Raw genomic sequence first — 24348 nt, forward strand, 5'->3', positions numbered from 1 at the left:
TAATGGTTTCAAAGTCAAATGTATTACAATGCATGTTCAGAGACGTCTAGCTTCTATCCTGTCCCCTGCCCTGTTCCCTGCCCTGAAAGGAAACCACTTTGTCAGCTTCGGGGTTATTCTAGCATTGTTTCTTTTTTAAAATATAAACAATACACACATATATTCATATAATTTCTTACACAGAAGGTACTAGACTATAAACATGGGTTACACAGGTTGCTTTTTTTTTCACTTGGACATATCCTGGAGATGATTCTGTGACAGTGTAGAGATCTTCCTCATTCCATGTGGAAAGGGATCCACCACAGAGATGTACCATGGCTTATTTAGTCAGTCTCCCATAGCTGGACATTTGGAAAACATTTTTGTTTTCCAACATCTCTATTAGAACAGGAGTTCCTTTCTCATCTAATCCCAGAGCCCATCCTCTCATCTACCAGGAGAAAGCCTTCCTTCTTCTCCGTGAGAAATGGTTACAGGAGGCTGATTTGCTTCTTCCCATGACTCACCCGGACATCTGCTTCCCCTGCGCTGGCAAGATTCTGACATTGTAAGTTGTAGCCTCCTTCCCAGCTGGAGAGAATAAGCTGCCAGGGAAACAAGAAAGGCAAAGGGATCACCATAAGAATTTGGATAAAAACAATTTCCATTCATGTTTCTAACTGGCATCTATTCAGGGTTGGAGTAGAAACTTCCTAGAATTTGGCTTTGATACACCCTGTCCTCAAACACTTATCAAAGAATTTAATTCTTGCTGTGAACTGATATCAATGGTTATATTCCTTAGTTAATGTAATTTACTTCTAACATTTTTTCTTTTTAAGTTAAATCTAAAATGAAACAGAATTTAGCTATCATTTGAGTGACAAAATATTTTGTGTAAGGTATTACCTAGTCATAATGTTTCTACAAGTAAAATGTAGAATTATATGTAAACAAATGTGAGGAAACTACACTAAAATTTTAATAGTACTCTATATTGACTTATACATAAATATCTTAGTTAATCATCTCAATAACTTTAAGAGCACATTTATTATCATTTTATAGATATGAAAACCAGAGCTCAGAAAGATTCTTATGTCATTTCTTCATTAATTTATGCTATGTGGTGATTAGTCATTTGTGTGATTATATCTCATTAATGTCTATATTCCTCTTGCTCAAAAACAAAAATCTGCAGAAGTTTATCTAGTTCCCTGCTCAATGCCTAGCACATAAAAAGTACTCAATAAGTATATAAGTAAATAATTTCTTCAACATTATGTGAATTTAAAGTAATAGAACAATGATTTGAATTCACATATTTTAATTCTTTACCTAGTGTTCTTTCCACAAAATGAGCTTTTTAGTTCTTTGTGGAAATTTTCACAAAATAGATTTTCTCCCTTCTTTCCTACTATTACTGAAGAAACCTGACATTCTAAAATATAAGGCATTTGACTTTGATTTACATGTTATTATATGCAAAAGTCTGTCATTTTCTCCTATGTATCAGAAATGTATAAAGGTGAACTTCTGACCAAATGGAGGTGCAGGGAGCTATACTTTTGCCTCCGTGTACAACCAAAAGGACAACAAATTTAAAAACAAAAAACAACCAGAACTGTCAGAAAATTGAAGTGTATGGAAGTCTGACAACCAAAGAGTTAAAGAAGAAACATCCATCCGGACTGGTAGGAGGGGTGGAGACAGGTAGCATGGGTGAAAAGGACTCTTGGCAAGGCTGTGGCTGGAAGACTGGGGCAGGAGAGGCGGTGGATGGCAAAGTGGGCGGTCCACATTTGCATGTGGATAAACCAGGGGGAAAAGCTAACTGGGGAGCAAGACAGACCAACCAACCCAGGGTTCTAGTGCAGGGAAATAATGCCTCTAAACCTCTGACTGAAACAATTAGTGGGGATTGAAGTAGCAGGAGTGACTCCCAGCCTCACAGGAGAGTTCGTTGGAAAGACCCACAGGGTCCTGGAATGTACACAAACATGCCCACCCAGGAATCAGTACCAGAAGTGCCCAATTTGCTTGTGGATAGTGGAGGAAGTGACTGAAAGCCAAGGGAGAGCTGAGCAAGTGGCATTGACCCCTCCCCCACATATAGTGCCAGAAGGCAGTAATGTGGGTTGCTCTGCCCTGACAAATATTTAAGGCTACATCCCTTATTATGTAACGGGTACATGGAGACAAAAAAAATGTGTCCTAAATGAAAGAACAGATCAAAGCTCCAGAAAAAATGCAACTAAGGCAAAGGAAATTGACTTCTAGAAAGCTCAGAGAGTCCCCAAAAAGTTGGACCCAAGGAAGTACACACCAAGGCATATCATAATTAAGTTACCAAAGATTAAAGATAAGGAGAGAATCTTAAAACTAGCAAGAGAAAAGGAGACAGTTACCTACAAAGGAGTTTCCATGGGACTATTAGCTGATTTCTCAAAAGAGACCTTACAGGCAAGAAGGGGTTGGAAAGAAGCATTTAAGTCATGAAAGACAAAGACCTACATCCAAGATGACTCTATCCAGCAAAGCTATCATTTAGAATGGAAGGGAAGATAAAGTGCTTCTGAGATAAGGTCAAGTTAAAGGAGTTTGTCATCACGAAGCCCTTATTATAGGAAATGTTAAAGGGATTTATCTAAAAAAAAAGAAGATCAAAATATGAACAGTAAAATAACAGACTCACAACTATCAATAACTGAACCCACTCCCAAAATAAAAACAAAAACAAACCAAGCAAACACCTAGAACCGGAACAGAATCACAGAAATGGAGATTGCATGGAGGGTTATCAGTGGGGAGGGGGAGAATGGGGGAAAAGGTACAGGGAATAAGAAGCACAAACAGTAGGTACAAAATGGACAGGGGGAGGTTAAGAATAGTATAGGAAATGGAGAAGCCAAAGAACTTATATGTACAACCCATGGACATGAACTAAGGGGGAGGGAGGGAGGGTGCAGGGCAGTGGGGGATAAAGGGGAGAAAAATATGGAACACCTGTAATAGCATAATCAATAAAATATACTGTAAAAAAGAAATGTGTGAAGGTATAGAACTGTTAAACTACATATACAGAGCAGGGAGGGATGTGATGTTAAGGAATTGAACATTAAAAAAAGATGAACCACTACAAACACTCAGAATATTTTAGAATCCTCGTCTTCACTCCACGATCCTAGTTTACCTCTTTCCTCTGACCAAAGCACCTTGTAGTTCACATCTAACTCTAGATCATCAGGATAAATGAATCCAGTGAAAGTAAAAAAGATTGAACTTTCCCGATGGGATGTATTTATTATAAGTCAAGTCGCCCCCATAGCTCCCAGGGCTTTATGTGTCTGGGTCTCTGGTGGGACCCAGTGGTAGGCTACAGGGGATCTAGGCATACCTAAGAATAAATTTTTGTGTGTCAGTACATTTTTCAAATAAGAAAGCTGTTTAACATTGTGCAGAAAGATTAATAAAAACCTCTATGATCATGCTGTAGTATTTTGTAAGGGGCTCTAGTCTTTTTGTTATACACTAACAGTATAGTAGCGGGAGAGGATGGGCCATATTCTGTTCCTCCATGGCATTTCCTGCTTCCATCAGATTTGTGTAGGCTACCCCCACTCCTGTGCCACCTCTGTAGAACTACCTGGCAATCTAACAACTAAACAGCATAATTAAGCAGCCAAACTACAGGAGGCTCTATCCGCCTTACCCTGGACCATTCCTAATTCTCTAGCTGGGTTGGTGTACAGGAGCCATCCAAGTCATGTGTTGATGAAAAAACATGCTTAGCCTTAAGGAGATGTGAGCCAAAGTAATACACATAGAATCCACCGCCTTCTCATCTCTACCACCAAAATCCAACAAGCTGCCAGCCTCCGTCAACTGCTGTACTGCAATCATCCTAACTGGACACTATTTCTATCCTTGCCCTCAACTCACTCTCACAGTCCATTTTCTATGTAGCCAGAATAACCTATTTTAAAAGGGAGATCATACATCATTCCCCTCATTAAGATCCTCCAGTGGCTTTCCATTCTGCTTAGAATAAAAGCCAAATATTTTACAAGACCCTCTATAATCTTCCACATGCACAGCTCATCTTGAATCATTCTCTCCTCTCTTTGCTGTGTCCCTGCTACATTGTTTCTTTTTATGGTCCTTGAACAAATACCTCAAGCTTATTCCTGCTTCAAGAACTTTACACTCATTGTCCGTTCTGCATGAACACACTCTCCCCAGATTTTTAGATACCTGGCTGATTTTCATCATTTAGTCTCAGCTCAGATATGAGCTCCTTCATGAGGCATTCCAGTCCCCCCACCAGCCCACCACTGTTCAATGCACTAGAGCAGTGATTTTCAACCTTTTTCATCTCATGGTACATATGAACTATTTAATTATTAAAATGCTGTAGCACTCCAAAAAATAGGCATAATTTAGATTCATCCACACCTGACAGTTAATGTGGTGCTGGCTGTTGTCATTTTTCATTTGACAGTCTAAAGAAATGAGGGCAGTGCCCCTGACTAAATAGTCAGGAATTGCATGTTTTAAAAATTCTTGCAGCACTCTGACTGAAAATCTCTGAACTAGGGCAAAGACTATGTTCCAGAATGTAGAACAGAATCTGACATAGTAAAGGCACTCAATACACATTTGTTGAAAGAAGAATTTTAGCGGTGATTTCCTGGACTGAGTAAACATCTGGCCATGGCGTAACAAGTCAGCAAGGTCAACTCAACTTGTCACTCGACTGATGTCTATTAAATGTACCCCAAAAGTATCAAGGAAAAGACCTTATGCTTTCCCTGAAAGAGGTTACAATCAGAGGAGGCTAGGAGGCAACTGATGATGGTTTTGAACCAAAAGATACAAAAGTGTGAGAAGAAAAACAGTAGATAAAATTCATAGTAGGGAATGAGCTTGGTGCAGACATTCTCCCTCAAAGACAGAAACTTTTAACTGATTGTTCAAAAACTAAACTTGTTCTTGTTTCTGTTGATGGTGACTAATATTCACTTTAAAATGCGCAAAACCTTTCCACACTTACTCCTCCTTACACTCATCTGTGAACACCTGAGTATAGAATCTGTCGCTCTGTCTCTGTATCCCACGGGCTTAGTCCACTTCACGCACCTACGTGCTCTCTTCGTGTTGCCTGAACGCAACTGATTAATCCTCATATCTCACTCATGAGTTGGACAAATATCATATCTCCATTTCAAAGATTAATTGCCCAAGAAGCTACATTAACTCCTCTAAAATTACAGGATAGTGACAGAGATGACACCATGAATTCAGATCTTGTGACTCTACTACATCAAAGCTTCCAGCAGGTAATGGAGCTTCCAATGCAGTTAGATTTTTGGATACAGCTGTTACTTTTAACAACAATGCAATGAAGAGCATCTTTACCTTTGTTATGTATAGAAATCAACACCATAAATCACTATCTCATAAGCTCATCTAGTGAACTAAAATTCACCTAGTAGAGAAGCTAAGATAAAACCCCCCAGGGGATCCCTGGCTGGCATAGCTCAGTGGATTGAGCGCAGGCCTGGAACCCGAGGATTGTGGCTCGATTCCCAGTCGGGGCACATGCCTGGGTTGCAGGCCAGGTCCCAGCAGGAGATGCATGAGAGGCAGCCACACATTGATATTTCTCTCCCTCTCTTTCCCTTCCCATCTAATAATAAAAAATTAAAAAAAAAAAAAAAACTTCCCAGGGGAAAAGGGGAAGGATTCACAGGAACAAGTATAAAAAGGACACATGGACAAAAACTAAGGGGGGTAGAAATGGGAGGGAGGTGGGGAGCACTGGGGGGTGGGCTGGGATGGGAGTTAAAGACAGAAAACTGCACTTGAACAATAATTAAATTTTAAAAAACAAAAAAACCTTCCCCTTTCAGAGTGAGGTAGCCTAGTGAACCGCGATGTGGCTTTTTGAGCTGCTAGCATGGCCTTCCCATCTCCTGCACTCCCGACTGATGCCTCAAATTCCATTCACAGGGTTCTACTACAGCATTTTAGATCGTAGTCGTTTACCATTATTTGAATGGTGCAATGGTGCATTTTGGATTAATGCACAGATTACCTCTACAGGTGAGACCTGTTTTCAGTCAAGGAATTTTTTTTTTAATTCAAGGATACAGGAGGGCAGCTATACTTGTGCTATCAACAGCTATTTATAATTTACAAGAATGATTTTACCCTAAGTTTTCCCTAAAAAAGATTTGATGTTTATCTCCTCTCCTCTCTTTCCCTCCCCATCAGGGCAGGCCTTAGGTTGTACAGGAGAGACAATTACTTCTTTCTTTCTTATAAAATTCCGTGGGTTTGGCACTTTGCAAAGGGACAGGGAGTAGGTGGTAGAACAAGGGCGGCTGGAGCTGAGCTGGAGTGTCGCCTCAGGCTCGGGAAGTCAGCCCCGAGAAACAGCTCATGCTCATGGTGTCCCAAAGACGTGGGAAGTACCCTTTAGGGGACAGTATATTCATATTTCAGTCAAACTAATTGCATTTGATATTTAATTTTAAAAACAGTCTGTTATGCAGCCCTGGCTAATGTGGCTCAGTGGATTGAGTGCCAAACTGCTAATCAAAATGTCCCCAGTTCAATTCCCAGGATCTGGGTTGCAGGCCAGGTCCCCTTTCTCATATCAATGTTTCTCTCCCTCTTTTTCTCCCTCCTTTCCCCTCTCTCTAAAAACAAATAAATAAAATCTTTTATAAAAACCTGTTAATAGCTGTCTATTCTCAGGCAAATTATGTAGCTTTTCTAAGCTTCAGCATCATAACCTATAAAAGGAGAAAATTATAACATATGATCTTTAAACACCCATTCGGATCTAAATTGTGATTTTAAATTATAATAGAAGCCTAAACACTAAATAAATAGGCCTAAATTTGGATAAGAAAAATTCAAGTTAGAAACAAAGACTTCTAAGGGCTTTCAGAAGTCACACTATCAAATGCTAGAACGAGTTCTTGAGATCTTAAAGAACAGTTTGATACCAACCTTGGGTAGTTGTGCTATGCTAGATTTAATCGCTTCTAAAAATCTCTTCATTAGGGCCTCCAGACTCAGCTTCATGAACACTTACCTCTGTCAGCATATACATGGAGAGAAGTGTGATTGCTAGATTGTACAAGGTGAGGATGCCCCTGAGGGAAAGAGCAGGCCTGTTCTTCATGCATTTGTTGCCCAGCCATATTGAAAGCAGATACATGACGGTAAGAAAAAAGGTAGGAAGGTAAGAGTCCAACATGAACCATCCTCTGACGCGAGAATCTGAAAAGAAACACAAACAGTGAGAATTCCGAAGAGTAACAATTCTGTTTAATTATAAGATATTGGCACATATATCTTAGTCGTACATACCAAATACAACAGAGAACATGGCACAGCATTAAGGAAGCTGGCTTAGGGTTGTCATTCAGAAGACAAAACCAGTGGGGGTCGGAATGGCTAAGGAAGCTTTCTTGGGGCAAACAGGGCTTAAGCTGAACACTGAATAACAGGAAAAATTAATGAAGGTGGGAAGTAACAGTTCCTGAATGTCTGCTTTGGAATAATCACTACATTTATGTACTCTAATTTAGTAAATATGAAGTAGGTCGTGCCATTTTATGAATTAATAAACAGCTCAAAGTTTAAGTAACTTGCAAATGGTTCTACAGGTGTTGGCAACAGAGTCAGGATTTGAATATATAGCTGACTCCCAGCCATTTCTTAACTACAGCTCATCAGCATAAAATAGTCATCATTTAGTGGTTTGTTATCATGGCTGTACTGTTATTATGACTAACATTTACTGAGTGTTAATTCTGTGAGCCTTTCACATGTATTAACTTATTTAACTCTCAAAGAAATCTTCTTATACAGCTGATTATTATTTTAGTAACTTCACTGAGATACAGTTGATACACAGAATCCTGCACATATTTAATGTGTACAGTGTGATGAGTTTGAGCATGTATGTAAACACGTATGCCATCACCACAGTCACAGTAGTAGACATGTAGGTGATACTGTTATCCTCAGTTTACATTTGAGAAAAACTGAGCTCCAGGGGGTAAGAAGTTAGATAACTTGCACTAAAGTATTACCCTACCTCTTGTTATGGTATTACGGGTTGAAATGTAACCCTGAAAAGATAAGTTCAAGTTCTAACTCCTGTTATCTGAGATTGTGAACTTATTTGGAAATTAGGGTTTTTGCAGATGTAATCATGTTAAATGAGGTCATACTAGATTAGGGTGGACCCTGACCAGTGAATGGTGTCCTTGTAAGAAAAGGAGATTTGGATTCAGGGACAAAAAGAGAACACTATGGGGAAATGGAGGCAGAGTTTGGAGTGATACATCCATAAGCCAAGGAATGCCAAAGACTGCTAGCAACCACCAGAAGTTAGGAGAGAGACACGCAACATATCCTTTCCTAGAACTTCAGAGGGAACATGGCCTTGCTGACATCTTGATTTCAAACTTGAAGCTTTCAGAACCACAAGAGAATAAACTGCTGCTGTTTTAAGCCATGAATTTGTGGTACTTTGCTACTGCAGCTCTCGGAAACTCACAGGTGGCTCGCTTGATAGCTTTCCAATGGTTTCTAACATGCCCGTTTTACCGTCTCAACAACACTACATGCTCTCTGAGACGGACACTAGATCTCATATTTCTACTACGTCTCACTCATAACTTATATCCGCCTAGTGCTGAGTTGAAAGTTATTAAATATATATTAATTGGCACACTGAGTCAATCACATATTACAAAACTAATATAGCACTTGGAGTTTTTGTCTTCTTATGTCATGGCCCTATGAATACTTGCTCCAGTTATTATAGAGGATCATAACTGATCCAACCAAAAGATGAGAATACTTGTAATAGTATTATTATCTTTGGGACTTGAGAAATGTTAGCTCTGAATCTGTGTCATGTATTTGTCCACAACAACATTCTTTGATGGTACTAATACAATGTAGGTAAAATCAGAGAAGATCTGGGGACACCTAGAAGCTCACCAGGTGGCTGCCAGTCAACAAGCTTGTGCCACTTTAAGAAGGTGACAAGGATTCATGATTGCCTGTATGTCACTGTGGAGGTCAACTGATCCAGTTGCCAAATGCCAATCTGATAGTCTCTTTGTAATGGGGTACAGAGCGAGCGACCCCTGAAAAATCCCCACAAACCTTACCTGGGGGAAGGAGAAAAGGACAATAAGGCATTTAGGATACTTTACATTACAATAGCAAGTTGACAGCTGTGCCCTCCCCAAAGAGAAGCAGACTGCTGCCTAGGGCAAAAGGAGTTGTGACTGAAAGTGTACAGTGGCTTGCGACATAGCTGCAGGATGTGAATGCCCACCCCGATGTATGTCACAGTGAACTCTTGCCCTAACTAAGATGACAGCTGAATGAAGGTAAAAGATACAGGAAAACTGACAAATGTAGCACATCATAGGAAGGGCCAGATAAAGTCACGTAGGAAGCTCCAGGCCAAGCATTTAAAATAAGGGTGGGCTGAAAGAGAAGGGAATTCTGCCACGAGGGCCAAAGGAGTAGGGAAGCAGCCATGAGGGCTATAGGTGGATTCAGTCATGAGGTCTGAGAGAATAAGCAGCAAGCAGCTATGCAGTTTGCAGTGAAGCAGTCTATGAGGGCTGGTGTATAGGTACAAGCCATGCTGGCCCGGAGCCAGGATTCCGCCATGTGGCCTGGGGTAGTGAGGAAGGCAGCTATTCGGGCTGAGGAGAGGATGAAAGAAGAGAGCTGATGGAGCTGTGTGGGAACTTGCCAAACCAAGCATGGATTTGTGGGAGATGCTTTGGAACTGAACTGTGACCAGGAATGTGGACTTCTCTGAAGGACGTACAGGGAAGCCACTCCCCTGGGACACGTGCCTCCCTGGACTCTACCATGATCCAGTGTAACTCGGCACAAGTTTCCCTGAACTACTACACAGAAACCGAGGACAATGTACCCCAGATCCTGAAGGGGAGACTGCAACGACAGGATGGTGACTCTGAAACCCACGAGTGTACTTTGCAGAGGGGATAGAGAACTGTTTGCGTAGCTGGCTTACAAACTGATAAGGACGAGGGGAACTTCTGGGCGTGGTTCTGGCTCGTGGCCTGGTGGGGACCAAGGGAAGTGCTGGGTCTTCTGGGAGAACAGGCTTCTGAGCAGGAGTGCTTCCAGCCCCCACCCCCCTGAGGTTGGAATCCTGTAAATAAAACCTGTTTCTTTCAACACTAATTGTTGGGCCATGTATCAGGGCAACAGGTGGATGGGCCCCAGTTTTCTCAGTTATAGCTTTGCCACAAAGGAAACTTCCATTAAAATGACCAAAGCTAAGTAAACAACAATAATCCTATCCTGAATTGATCTCATATTCATGTAATCCCAGGTCATGACGATCTTACTGATGGCAAAGTTCAATGTGAAGTTGGCTCAGAGAGACTATTATTTAACTCTCTAGTGGGAGTGTCAGAAAGCCACAGTTACCAAGAAACCCCGCACGCGTAAGTTAGAGTGTCATGCCCTCTACACTACCCACTAAAACTGTGAGGCAGAGGACATATTAAGTAAAGTAGGTTGCAGGGACCCCACCTGCCTATCCCGCAGGATCACCACACGGATAAAATGGAAAACAAAACCAAACAAAACCGAAGACTATGTGAAAGTATTTTTAAGAAGTTCTATATAGTCACAGGGTATCATTTTATTAAAATTATATATAGTCATTCACTTGGAATAGAAACTGGAAAGTGGTCTAAATAATCTCTAAGTAATTCTGTTGAAAAAATTTGAGAAACAAACAAAACCTCCTCATACCCCACCTACCCCCAATAAACAAAATATGCTGTTTAGAATTTATTCATTGATCTGCAAAATACATAGTGCCTAACATGTTCCTGGAACTGTATTAGCCCTGGAGAGAACAGTCATGGTTCCTGTTCTCATAGGAGGAGGAGGGGCAAATTCCCTGAAAGCTTTGTCGGGGAAAAGGCAGAATTTAAGTTGATACCTGAAGTGTGAGAAGGGGCTCGCTACACTGGGGGATGGAGTAGGAGACAGCAGACAGGAATTCTAGGCTCAAGGGATAGCATATGGAAGAATTTTATATATTTGAGGAGGTAAAAGACGTCAGATGTCAAAGTGAGTGGGGAAGAGTGGTACTGCCTATTGGAGAGGCAGCAAGAGGCTAGATAATACATGGGTATGTAGTCCACACTAAGAAATTTGGTTTTTATCTGAAGGACATTGAGTACTAAGCTACAGTATCACATATTATGACTTAGGCTTTCAAAGTATTATTCCAACTGATAATAAAAGGTTGGAAGAAGGGAGACTAGTTAGAATAACTTACAAGCACTTAGTGCTGAGTTAAGTTATTAAATATATATCAACTGGCATACTGAGTGGATTGGCACAATGCAGTAGTCTTAAGTGACTGGTGATGGAGGAATGATTGAGAGACTCAGAACGACTGAGAGTTTAGAAATTCCATCTAACACACCTGGGCAGAGAAAGATCACACATCTTCAAAGAGAATTTATCAAGATCCTGTCAGGGCAGAAAGACTATATATGACTGTGCATGTGAGGAAGGTAGAAAGTGAATGGTCAATGGAGAGAGGAGAGAAGTAGCATAAGTTTAGAAGGAAAGCTACAGCCTGCTTTGGTAGCTAGAAAGACAGCAAAGGAAAGTACTGTACTGTATTCTATTCCTGCTTTCTGCTCCCAGAACTTTTAATTCCAGGAGAGGTTGAGCAGGAGAAATGAGGCCTTCTAGATGCTCTGGGAGAAGGATAAAAAGGGTGAGGAAAGTTAAGACTCTAAATGTTAAGTATCACATATTTTCAGGACACCAGAAGTGACATAATTCTCTTCTATAGGAAAAAAAATACTGTGTTCCTTCCACATTAAGTTCTCAAGTAGTTCACTTACCTCGAGGGCCAAACATATTGTCCAAAAAAACATTGATTTCATTGTCAAAAGCCTTTAGATGTTCCTGAAAAAGTAAAGGAAAAATGATGAAAGGGTTTTTTGGGGAAAATTCTCAAAATAAACCACTATCTACAATATACAGTTGATAGAATCTCTAAGGATCCTGGGTTCAAGGAGTTTTGATTGCAAAGAGAACTAGTAAATGTAGCCTCTTTCTCACAAGTTTCTAAAGATTTGGAAGCAAACATTCCTTTTTCATTTCCTCAGGCAAGAGTAGTTCAGAAAAACAGGGTTGGTACATTTAAACATCAAAGGGTTATTGACCTCATTTCCATTTCCTTTTAAAATGCTTAGAGGTATAAGCATTTTCATAAGTAACTTCTACTGTGGCAGTTAACAGAAGTGTGCAAGCAACAGGGAAGTCTATACCTACAGGATGTGATGTAATTATTAAACAAAAATACAGCTGAACTGTGTTTCACTTAACTAAATCTAAAGCTTTAAAGGGGACTTGTTTTTCAATGCAGAAAATTAAGCAGTATAGTTATTTTCCACTACGTTTATATTGTTTCTTTCAAAACTTTTTTATACACTAACATCTATTTAATAGTACATCAAACAGCATCACTAAGGTACATCATCAGATTAATTACTGCCACTTTAATTGAATTTCAGATTGGTAATGAAGAATCTTAAGGTGTATAAACTGGTTTCTGGCTCTTGATTTAGCTCCTATTCATGCTGGTCTGCTATTATACTTCTCAAAATACCTGCTAAGGTATTCCTACCCCTCTGAAAAGGTCTAGAATACTTCCTCAAGCAAAGCAAAGGAGAGACACAGCACTCCCCAGTGTTCCTAGGAAAGGGATCTTTGATGAGGATTTGGGGCTCATGGACCGGTCCCTGCCGAGGTGTGAGTTGAGGATGATGGCCCTCAAAAGTTCATATAGAACCTTTTCTATAGTCAATAGCTGGAGTGCAGTCAAAAGCATCTTATTCTCAAAGAAAAGGTTAAGTACCAAAGAGTAGAATTAATTGACTGGCATTTGAAGAGAAGGTCTATATCTTTGGTGACTGGCACACACCATTCAGAACTATTACTTATTGGTGACTTTGATCCTGAGATAAATCTCAAGGAAACTTAGATTTCTGGGAACTTTAGAAGGAGGAAGAGGATTAGAGACTAACATTTATCAATACCTACCACTGCTGTCCAGTGTATTAGGAACTTTATTATTTCACAATATTGCAACAAAAGGTATCTGGGATAAACAAAGCTTGACAGTTTTTAAACAGTGTTTTAATCTTTGGTTTCTGTGAAGGGCATCTCAGGAGACCTCCAGACTTGAGAAAGGTCAGTTACCTAACATCTGAGTGTGACAGGCTTGTTTTTGTTGCCATTAGAATAGGGCAGGTCTGTCTAGATCTCTCATTTTTGAACAAAATATGTTAATGTCATTGATGTACCTACCCTCAAAACAAATACCAATGAAATCTCTTTCATTGCCACACCTCCTCGCAAATGTTTAAACTTTTCAGTTCATTTGCTAAGGTTCAAAATCCATTTTCCAACATTTGTAGATCTAAGAACACTAATTAAAGGTCACAGACATTGTATTACTTCTATAATCTTGCAAAAATGTACTCAGTGGAAAAACAAAGTAAGTAAGGGGAAGACATGAAGAGAAAGCAGAGAATGAAAGAAATGTATGAGAAGGGACATTCCATTATTTCAGTCATTAAGTACTGATTCACTGACCAATTATCTAAGTATTACTGTGTGCCAGCACCAAGTTAGATTATGAAATAGTATGTCAAATGAAACATGTCCTCATCTTCACATAGAATAGAGAGAAGTCAATAATTACGTAGTATCTTAAATACGATGAGAAAGAGGTTTACAGAGATGTGCTATAAAAACATAGAGAAAGAAACTATCAGTCAGCCATTAAAAAAAGAGGAAATCTTGCCATTTTCTACAACATGAATAAACCCTGAGGGCATTATGCTAAGTGAATAAATAAATTAGAGAAAAACAAATACCGTATGATCTTATTTACATATGAAATAAAAAAAGCGCAAACTAACTCAGCTGCATAGAATAGGTTGGTGGTTACCTGAGGTGGAAGGTGGGGGTGAGCATAATGGGTGAAGGTGGGCTAAAAGTACAAACTTCCAGTTATAAAATAAGTAAGTCATGAAGATACACGGTAGGGTTACAATAGATAATATTGCACGGTATATTTGAAAGTTGCTAAGAGTAGATCTTAAAAGTTCTCATCACACACATAAAAAATTATAACTGTGTATATACCTAGATTTATCATTGTGATCATTCTGCAATGTGAAAAATATTAAATCATTATGTGCTACACATGAAATAAATAAAAAGAATATAGAAGTAGGAAATTTAACTTAGATCTCTTAAAAAGAGCAGCCTCCCAGGAAGAACTGCTGCTGTCACTGAGTTTGGAAAGATTATAGGGTAGACAGAGAAGAAAAGAAAGAGCATTTGAGGAAGAAGATCAATATATAAAAATACATTGAGACATGACTTGGGAAATGTTCATGGATGGGGTCTCTAGTGACCTAGATGACAGAAATAAAGCCAATGCTAAGAAAACCAGAAACCTGGAAAAATTACTTATTTTTTCTGGGTTATTTAATACAGTTAGTAAGGATATAAGTTAAAAAGACAATGATGAGATGAGATCAGAAGATCAAAATTTCCCCTGGATTAGTAAAACATAAGTACAGAGTTTGGGTAGTGTTAGTCAATTAACAATGAATGCTTAAGAAAAGGTGATGGAGAAGAGCTTGGGTACTGAGTTACAGCTGTACACTGGGTTGTATAGGTGTAAATGCAAAAGTGTACTGGAGACTTCTGGCCAAGATGGAGGCGTAGGTAGACACACTGGCCCTCCACGCACAACCAAAATAAGGACAAAAAAATTTAGAAACAAAAAAACGCCCAGTACTGACAGAAAATTGAACTGTATGTAAGTCCAACAACTAAGGAGTTAAAGTAGACACATTCATCCAGACCAGTAGGAAGGACAGAGTTGGGTGGCCAGGTGCGGAGGACGTGCAGCAAAAAACGCAGTGGCTGATGGACCCCAGGCACGTGAGGCAGCAGCTGGTGGACCAAGCAAGGCCTCGGACTGTGGAGGGGCACGATGTACAAGGCCGCTGGTGGGCTGGACAGTCCCACATTCTCATGTAGATAAACCAGGCAAAACTGAGGAGCAAGACCGTGCAACTAAGGCTCCCAGCATGGGGAAATAAAGCCTAAAACACCAATTGAAAACACCTGTGAGGGTTGAGGTGCCAGGAGAGCCTCCCACCCTCACAGGAGTGTTTGTTAGAGAGACCCACAGGGTCCTAGAACATACACAAATCCACCCAAAAGGGAATCAGCACTAGAAGGGCCCAGTTTGCTTGGGGGAAGTGGTAGAAGGGACTGAAATCCAGCAGAGAGCTCAGCAAGTGCCATTGTTCCCTCTCAAACTCCTGTCCCACATACAACATCACAAGCCAGTGACTGGGTTGCCTCGCACAAGTGATTACCTAAGGCTCTGCCCCTTACTATGTAACAGGCGCATCAAGACAAAAAAAAATGGCCCAAACAAAGGAACAGATCAAAGCTCCAGAAAAAATACAACTAAGCAAAGAAGAGATTGCCAACCTATCAGATGCACAGTTCAAAGCACTGATGATCAGGATGCTCACAGAATTGGTTGAATTTGGTAGCAAATTACATGAAAAAATGAAGGCTACACTAAGTGAAATGAAGGAAAATGCACAGTGATGGGAAGAAAACTGGGACTCAAATCAATGGAGTGGACCAGAAGGAAGAAAGAAACAACCAAACAGAAAAGAATGAAGAAACAAGAATTCAAAAAATGAGGAGAGGCTTAGGAACCTTCAGGACATCTTTAAATGTTCCAACATCCGAATCATATGAGTACCAAAAGGAGAAGAGGAAGAGCAACAAGTGGAAAAGCTGTCTGAACAAATAATAAAGGAGAACTTACCCAATCTGGCAAAGGAAATATACTTTCAGGAAGTCCAGGAAGCTCAGAGAGTCCCAAAGAAATTGGACCCAACGAGGAACACACCAAGGCACGTCATAATTACATTACCCAAGATTGAAATGGAGAGAATTATAGAAGCAGCAAGAGATAAGAAGACAGTCACTTACAAAGGAGTTCCTATCAGACTGTCAGCTGATTTTCCAAGAGACCTTACAGGCAAGAAGGGACTGTAAGTATTCCAAGTCATGAAAGGCAAGGACCTACATCCAAGATTGCTCTATCCAGCAAAGCTTTCATTTAGAATGGAAGGGCAGATAAAGTGATTCTGATATAAGGTCAAGTTAAAGGTCAAGTTCATCATCAACAAGCCCTTATAAGAAATGTTAAAGGGACTTATCTAAGAAAATAAAAAGCATGTACAGTAAAATGACAGTAAACTCACAGTAGTTAATAACCACACCTAAAACAAAAACAAAGGCAAACTATTCCCAGTCGGGGCACATGCCTGGGATGCAGGCCAGTTCCCAGCAGGGGACACGTGAGAGGCAACCATACACTGAGATTTCTCTCCCTATCTCTTTCCTTTACCCTTTAAAGATAAATAAATACAATCTTTAAAAAATGTAAAAAAACAAAAACAAAAACAAAAACAAAAGCAAACAATTAGAACAGGAACAGAACCACAGAAATAGAGATCACATGGAGGCTTATCAACAGGGAAGTGGGAGGAGGAGAGAGAGGGAAAAGGTACAGAGAATAAGCATAGATGGTAGGTAGAAAATAGACAGGGGAGGGTAAGAACAGTATGGGAAATGTAGAAGCTAAAGAACTTACAAGTATGACATGGACATGAACTAAAGGCAGGGAATGTGGGTGGGAGAGGGTATGCAGGGTGGAGGGAAGTTGAAATGGGGGAAATGGGACAACTGTAATAGCATAATCAATAAAACATATTTTTGAAAAAGTGCACTGGAAAATTTCTCAAGACTAATACCATAACCTAGGAGCTATGGAAACCAACAAATGACCTGTGGTACTTCATTCAATCAGCATCTTTGAACAGCTATTTTGACCATAGTACTTTATTGGACATATGAAGAAAAAAAAGGGATACAGTGGTTGACTCGAAAGCTTACAGACAAATAGGGAAAGTGACAGATACAAAGGTAAAGAGAAAAACAATTGGGAAGAAAGAGGTACACAGAACTGCCACAATGATGAAAGTCATACAGTACGAGTGATGACTTACCATGAGTTTATCAAATGGTTAAGGTAGTTAGAATTTGGACACATTAGAAGACAGGGGAGCAATACTGCCCTTAGACCTGGGCTGGATGCTTTTCTCAACTCTATACAGTAGAAGGCCCTACTCTGGTCATCCTTTGGCCATATCCCTCCACACAGGGAAAAAAAAGTCCTTTGAACCAAGGGAAATGCCTGCCTATGACCACAGCTTCCCCATTTTAGACCATGTTCCAAGTGCCACAGGCAAAAAAATTCTCTGCCAAACAACAATTCTCTGAGCCCACTTCTAGAACAACATAGTGATTTCTGCTTGCCCACTTAGTAAAGTCCATGTTCCATGACTTTGAATTCAATTTGTGACTACTTATAGCAATAGTTGAAGGACAGAAGTATTGTGAGTGAGTCGGGCCTTACTTAGTTGTATATCCCTGAATGCCTACCACATCTGGTGATAATGTAAAATGTATAATCATACCGGAAAACAGTTTAGCCGTTTAGTAAAAACAAACATTCAACTATGATCCAGCATGCCACTTCTGGGTATTCACCAAAGTGAAAATAAAGCTTCTACTCATGCGAAGACTTGTATACACATTCATTGCAGCTTTATGTCTAATAGCTAAAAATGGAAATGTAACATACCCCAATGCGAGCAACAAATGTCAGAAGCCTTCAGGAGTTTATGATGGAACTTTATTGGCCAAAGTTTCAAAGTTTTACCTGCGCAGGGGCGAACTCTCGGGGTGTCCAGAGACACGGTGCCAAAATGGCTGCAGATGAGAGTCACGCCTGGCGCTTACAGCCTGGGGTTTTTATTGGGGTGAGCAAGCAAGCAAATACAGAAGCAGACGTAGCTGTTAGCAACTGGCTATCTCGAGAGAACACACATGGCTATGTTCTCTGCTTGCAACAATGGATACTTTTCTGCAAAGACAAGGTCATGCACAAGGCGGTTTATCTTGTTCAGCACTCTTTGTACTTTCTGTACTTTCTATCTTCCTTGCTGAGACAGTCTGGAGCCTGCCTCGGGTTCCTTTTGGCTACTTTTATCTAATTCCAGCCCTAACAGAAACTTCCTAAGTACCCATTAAAAGGTGAATGGATAGCCCTGAGCAGTGTGGCTCAGTTGGCTGGGCATCCCCCAAAAGCAAAAGGTGCTGGTTTGATTCCCTGTCAGGGCATGTGCCTAGGCTGAGGGTTCGGTCCGGGGCACACAAGAGGCAACCAACTGATGTTTCTCTCCCTCTCTTTCTCTCTCCCTTCCTCTCTCTCATTCTAAAAAAAAAAATGAATGGATAAACAAGTTGTGGTACAGCCATATAATGAAATACTACTCAGTAGTATAACAGAGTGAATTATTTATCCACATGAATGAATGTCAAAATTATTATGCTGCATTAAAGAAGCTAAACAGCAAAAAAAAAAAAAAGGAATACACAAGTTTCCACTTATATGAAATTCTAGAAAATGTAGACCTGTCTATGTGACAGAAAGCAAATCATGGTTGGTATGGTGTCTTCAGGGGAGGGGAACAAAATATCCTTCAAAAATGGGGGTAAAATAAGGGTATTTTCATACATGCATAATGAAAGGACTTGTAGCTAGCAAAACTACACTATGGAGTATGATAAAGATGTTTTTCATGCCAAAGGGAAATAATTCCTCGTGAAAAGTAGTATTTACAAAAAAAGAATCAAGAGCACCAGAAATCTAACTAATTGAAGAGTCATAACTCAGAGTAAGCTGGCCTTCACCCACCTCATCACGTCACCTGTAACTGCGATCATCACCTCTCACAGCATGTTCATCCTTACCCAGGAGCAGTGATTCATAACACCTAGGTGATGTCTTGCACCTGCTCCTTCTTCTACTGGGCTATGTAACATGCAATTTACAACACTGGTAGATTGGATCACCATGCACTGCTGCCTCGGAGAATACTTGGGAAAACAGCCATGAAGGATACACCTAGGCTTTTGCCACCACGATGCTGGTTGGGACGTCTACCGAGCTCTAACTGCACTAGTTGGAGCTAAACATCAAGGAGGGGCATCTAGTGGGACGGCATTTCCTAGCCTGTTCTTCAAGGTGCAAACTCATGATCATTGTGGGGATGGCCTCATCCTGAACACCTTGATAACTCAAGATTTTCTTTAGCAAGTGTGGTCTTGCATTCAGAAACTTGGTATCATGATTAAATAAACCCCACCACAAAAACTCTGACTATGCTTTCTCACATCTTTAATTGACAGGACTCCTGATTTCCTTTTTATCCCCTTTTCCCTTTTTCCTTACTCCTTTTTCTTCTCTGTTACTTTCCTTGTTTCCTTCACCTTCTTCCATTCCTTTCTTTCCTCCCTCCCTCCATTTTCTTCTCTCATTCCACATTCCCTTCCTATTTTCACTTTCCCTGCATCCTTCCTTTCCTCTCTCATTCCCTCATTCCTCTTTGGCATTTCTTCCTTTGTTTATGTGTTAAGCATTTTATTTTTAGTATTTATCTACCATGGGCATTAAAAAACCCAGTGACTTGAGGAGATGGCAAGATGGCAGAGGAGTGAATGGAAGCCACTGTAACGTCCTCCCAGGGCCAATCTGGAATTACAACTAAATTGTGGGGAAATTACCCAGAACAAACAACTGAACAATAGTGACAGAGAAGCCTTGTAACCTCAGACAGAGAGAAGAATCAGCTTCAGCAGTAACTAACTGGTAAGGAGTCTGGTGGAGACTCAAGAAGGCTGGCTGCACACCCACAGGCAGCAGCAGCACTAGAGGGATAATTAAGCAACTAGATGGATTCCCCTGAGAAGTGGAGGGTCTAAAGCCTAAGCTGGAAGCCCCAGCCTAGAGCAAAAGAGGTAGAAGAGTATACAGATAACAAGGAGCAGCAGAAAGCAATAGAGTTGCTCTGTGCCAGAGACAGATGGCTGGAGATGCAAAGATCCGTTTAAAGGGCCAACACACAATTTTTCAGCTATAGCCACTTACCCTGGTCTCCAGAAAAGGCAGGGGCAGAGTGGGCTAGAGATGCCTGAGGACAGACTGAGGACAGAAGCTTTGGGGAGAGAGCTGAGAGACACTGGGAACCCAGTGCTGAGTCATCCTCCCATATGGCCGCAGCCATCCTGCTCAGACAGACCTCTCCCCTCAGAGCAGGAGCAGCCTGAGGGGAAACAATAGCCCTGATCCCAGAAGAGATTGTGTCCCAGCTCTGTGGTATTTAAGCCTGACTGCTGAGTGCAGAGTGACTAGAGTAACAACTGAAGGAGTCAGCCAAAGACACTAGATCCCTGTTAAAGTGGGGGCAGAGTGGACTAGAGACACTTGAGGAGAGACTGGGGATAGAGGCTTTGGGGAGAGAACTTGAGAGGGTAGCTACTGGGATCCAGGTGCTGAATCATGACCCATGCTGGAGCAGCTCAGGCAGACCACTCCCCTCCAAGCGGCAGCAGCCTGAGGGGAAACAATAACCCCAACCCCAGGAGGGATTCTACCCCACCCTATGGGGCTTAAGCCTCAGTGCTGAGTGCAGGGTGACTAGATTAACGACTGAAGGAGACAGTAGTAGATCCCTTGCAGTCTCAGAGCAGGCTCCCTGAGGTCAGACAGGGTGAATGTTCGACATCACCAGATCCACAAAGAAAAAACAATGGTAAATACTAGAGGCTACTGAGATGAAATCCACTGTGGTCTTCTCCATGATTTGCGATATTTTCTTTCTTGCAATGCTCTTTAACGTTAGGTTCTTGTCCATCAAGTTTGTGCATATTAAATCTCTAGATCTTATACTATAGTTTACTTCTCTCCTTTCTTCTAATAGCCTTAATCTCTTTATGCCCTTATTAATACTGGTTCATTTGCTGTTGATAGTGGGGTTGCGGGAAAAGACCTATTTTTGCAGATGTGGGTTTGTTTCCTGGGCTTTATGATTTTCTTCTGGCAGCATATAAGACCTGGTGGGTGGAATGACCCTCAGTCAACCAGCTGGAGGGAAGGACCCCCAACAACGAATGGCCCAACAACAATCAATCAAAACCCAGTTACATCCAGAGATCCAACATAAACAGCATAAAGGCACCAACAGAACATCAAGTTCAGGAGTTCAAGGAGACCGCACCACTGAATCTCACAGGTCTCCTACCACAGAAGTTCACGCCAAACTCTGGGTATCAAAATAGATCAATTTAGGAAGCAAGAGCAAACAAGAAGAGTCTCACAAATAGTGGGAAAACAAAGAAACAACCCCCCAAGCTAAAGGAAAGGTGAAATCCGCAGGGAGCGTGCTAAATGAAATAGAGGCAACTAAACGATCAGATATTGAGTTCAAAACCTGATTATAAGGAAACTCAATGAGCTCAACAATGAGAATTACCAAAAGCTACAGGGAAACTATGAGGAACTTACTGCAAACTATATCAGCGTGATAAAGGACATAGAAACTATTAATAAGAACCAAGAGGAAATGAAGAATACAATTTTTGAACTGAAGAACACAGTACAAGGAATCGAAAGCAGGCTAGATGAAGCAGAAGATCAAATCAGAGAGCTGGAAAACAAGGTAGAAAAAAAAATCCAGAAAGAGCAAGAAAAAAAAAAAGATACTCAGAAACAATGAAGAGATGTTAAGGGAACTGCAGGACAACATGAAACAGAGTAATATCTGTATAATAGGGTACCAGAAGGAGAAGAGGAGCAAGGGATAGAAAACATGTTTGAAAAAAGTAATGATGGAAAACTTCCCTAATTTGATGAGAGAAAAAGTCACGCGAATCCAGGAAGCGCAGAGGGTGCCAAACAAGAGGCACCCAAAGAGGCCCACTCCAAGACACACTGTAATTAAAGTGGCAAAATTCAAAGGCAAAGAGAGACTCTTAAAGGCAACAAAGGAGAAGTAGGCAGTAACACACAAAGGAGCCCTGGCAAGGCTAGCAGCTGATTTCTCTATAGAAACACTCCAAGCCAGAAGAGAATGGCCAGAAATATTCCAAGTAATGAAAAACCAAAGGCCTGCAACTGAGGCTACTCTATCTAGCAAGACTCTCAATTAAAATGGAAGGCCAAATAAGGGGCTTCCCAGACAAAAGAAGGCTCAAATAATACACCTCCTCCAAAGCAGCTCTGCAAGAGATGCTAAAGAGACTCTGCTTTAAGAACAGGAAGAAAAAGAGAGAGGAACACAGGCAGAAAGGGGATAAAATGACAATGATAAGTACCTATCAATAATAACCTTAAATGTGAATGGATTAAAATGCTCCAATCAAAAGACGTAAAGTAGCTGAATGGAGAAGAAAGCATGATCCACACATATGCTGCCTACAAGAGACCCACCTCAGAACAAAAGACCATCACAGACTAAAAGTGAAGGGCTGGAAACAAATATTCCAAACAAATGGACAGGGAAAAAAAGCTGGGGTAGCAATACTCATATCAGAAAAAAATAGACTTCAAAAAAAGGGCCATAATAAGAGGTCACTTCATAATACTCAAGGGAAGAATCCATCAAGAAGACATAAACATTATAAACATATATGAACCCCAAAAAGGAGCACCCAAATATAGAAGGAAAATCTTGGAGGACTTCAAGAAAGATACAGACAGCAATACACTTATACTAGGGGATTTTAACATCCCACTGTCAAAAATGGATAAATCTTCCAAACAAAATATTACCAAGGGTATTATGACATCAAACAATGTCCTAGGTAAAATGAACTTAACTGATACATACATACATACATATATATATATATATATATATATATATATATATCAATATATATATATATATATATAAAACCTTTCACCCCAAAGAAGCAAAATACACATTCTTTTCAAATGCACATAGAACATTTTCAAAGATAGACCACATGGCAGGATGCAAAACAAGCCTCAACGAATTGAAAAAAATTAAAATTAAGCATTTTCTCAGACCACGAGAGCCTGAAACCAGAAACCAATCTCAAGAAAATAAGTCACATTCAAATTCATGGAGATTTAATAGCCTGCTATTAAACAATGAATGAGTTAATATTGAGATCAAGGAAGAAATAAAAAAGCTTCTGGAAACAAATGAAAGTGAACACACAACAGTCCAAAACTTATGGGACAAAGAGAAGGCAGTTCTGAGAAGAAAGTTCATAGGGATAAAGGCCTACCTAAAAAAGACAGAAACATTTCAGATAAACCACCTCCCTACATCTACAGACTGGAGAAAGAAAAAAGCAAGCCCAGAATAAGCAGTAGGAAGGAAATAATTAAGAACATAGCAGAATTAAAAGACATAGAGACTAAAAAGCACAGATCTAAGGATCAATAAATTCAGGAGTTGGGGCTTTGAAAAGATAAACCATATCAAGAAGTGTTTAAGCAGACTCATCAAGAAAAAAAAGAGGGAGGACCCAAATATACAAAATGAGAAATGAAAGAGGAGAGATTACCACTGATACCACAGAAATACAAAGGATTGTAAGAAATTACTACGATGAACTATATGCCAAGAAATTTGAAAACCTAGGTGAAATGGACAAATTTCTAGAAAAATGTAATTTTCCAAAGCTGAATGAAGAAGCAGAAAGCCTGAAGAGACCAATAACAGCAGATACAATTGAAGCAGTAATCAAAAAAACTCCCGTCACACAAAAGCCCTGGACCAGATGGTTTCACAGGAGAATTCTACAAAACATTTAAGGAAGAACTAACCTCTATCCTTCAAAGAGTATTCCAAAAATTCCAAGAAGTTGGAAGACTCCCAAACTCTTTTGATAAAGTCAGTATCACCCTAATCCGAAAACCAGATAAAGACACAACAAAGAGCCCCGGCTGGTATAGCTTGGCGAATTTAGCGGGGGCTGAGAACCACAGGATCGCCAGTTTGATTTCCAGCCAGGGCACATGCCTGGGTTATGGACCAGGTCCTCAGTGGGGGCCATGTGAGAGGCAACCACACACTGATGTTTCTCTCCTCTCTTTCTCCGTCCCTTCCCCTCTTTAAAAATAAATAAAATCTTAAAAAAAAAAAAAAAAGAAACAACAAAGAAAAAACTACAGGCCAGTATTACTGATGAACAAAGATGTCAAAATCCTCAATAAAATATTGGCAAACCACATCCAGAAATACATCAAAGAGG

At 40.4% G+C, this 24348-nt stretch overlaps 1 protein-coding gene across 1 annotated transcript in view; it reads right to left on the reverse strand.

Moving 5' to 3' along the window:
• ELOVL2 (ELOVL fatty acid elongase 2) overlaps window positions 1–24348 on the reverse strand; it is an 83959-nt gene that overhangs the window by 14209 nt on the left and 45402 nt on the right. The window contains exons 2-4 of the mRNA XM_037152888.2: window positions 11940–12003; window positions 7088–7275; window positions 510–587 (exon numbers count right to left, since the gene is read on the reverse strand). Of these exons, the coding sequence (XP_037008783.1) occupies window positions 510–587; window positions 7088–7275; window positions 11940–12003 (330 nt within the window). The remainder of the gene's footprint in view (window positions 1–509; window positions 588–7087; window positions 7276–11939; window positions 12004–24348) is intronic.

Source organism: Artibeus jamaicensis, unplaced genomic scaffold (genome assembly GCF_021234435.1).
Source record: "Artibeus jamaicensis isolate MK-2021 breed Jamaican fruit bat unplaced genomic scaffold, CSHL_Jam_final contig_482, whole genome shotgun sequence".
NCBI lineage: Eukaryota > Metazoa > Chordata > Mammalia > Chiroptera > Phyllostomidae > Artibeus > Artibeus jamaicensis.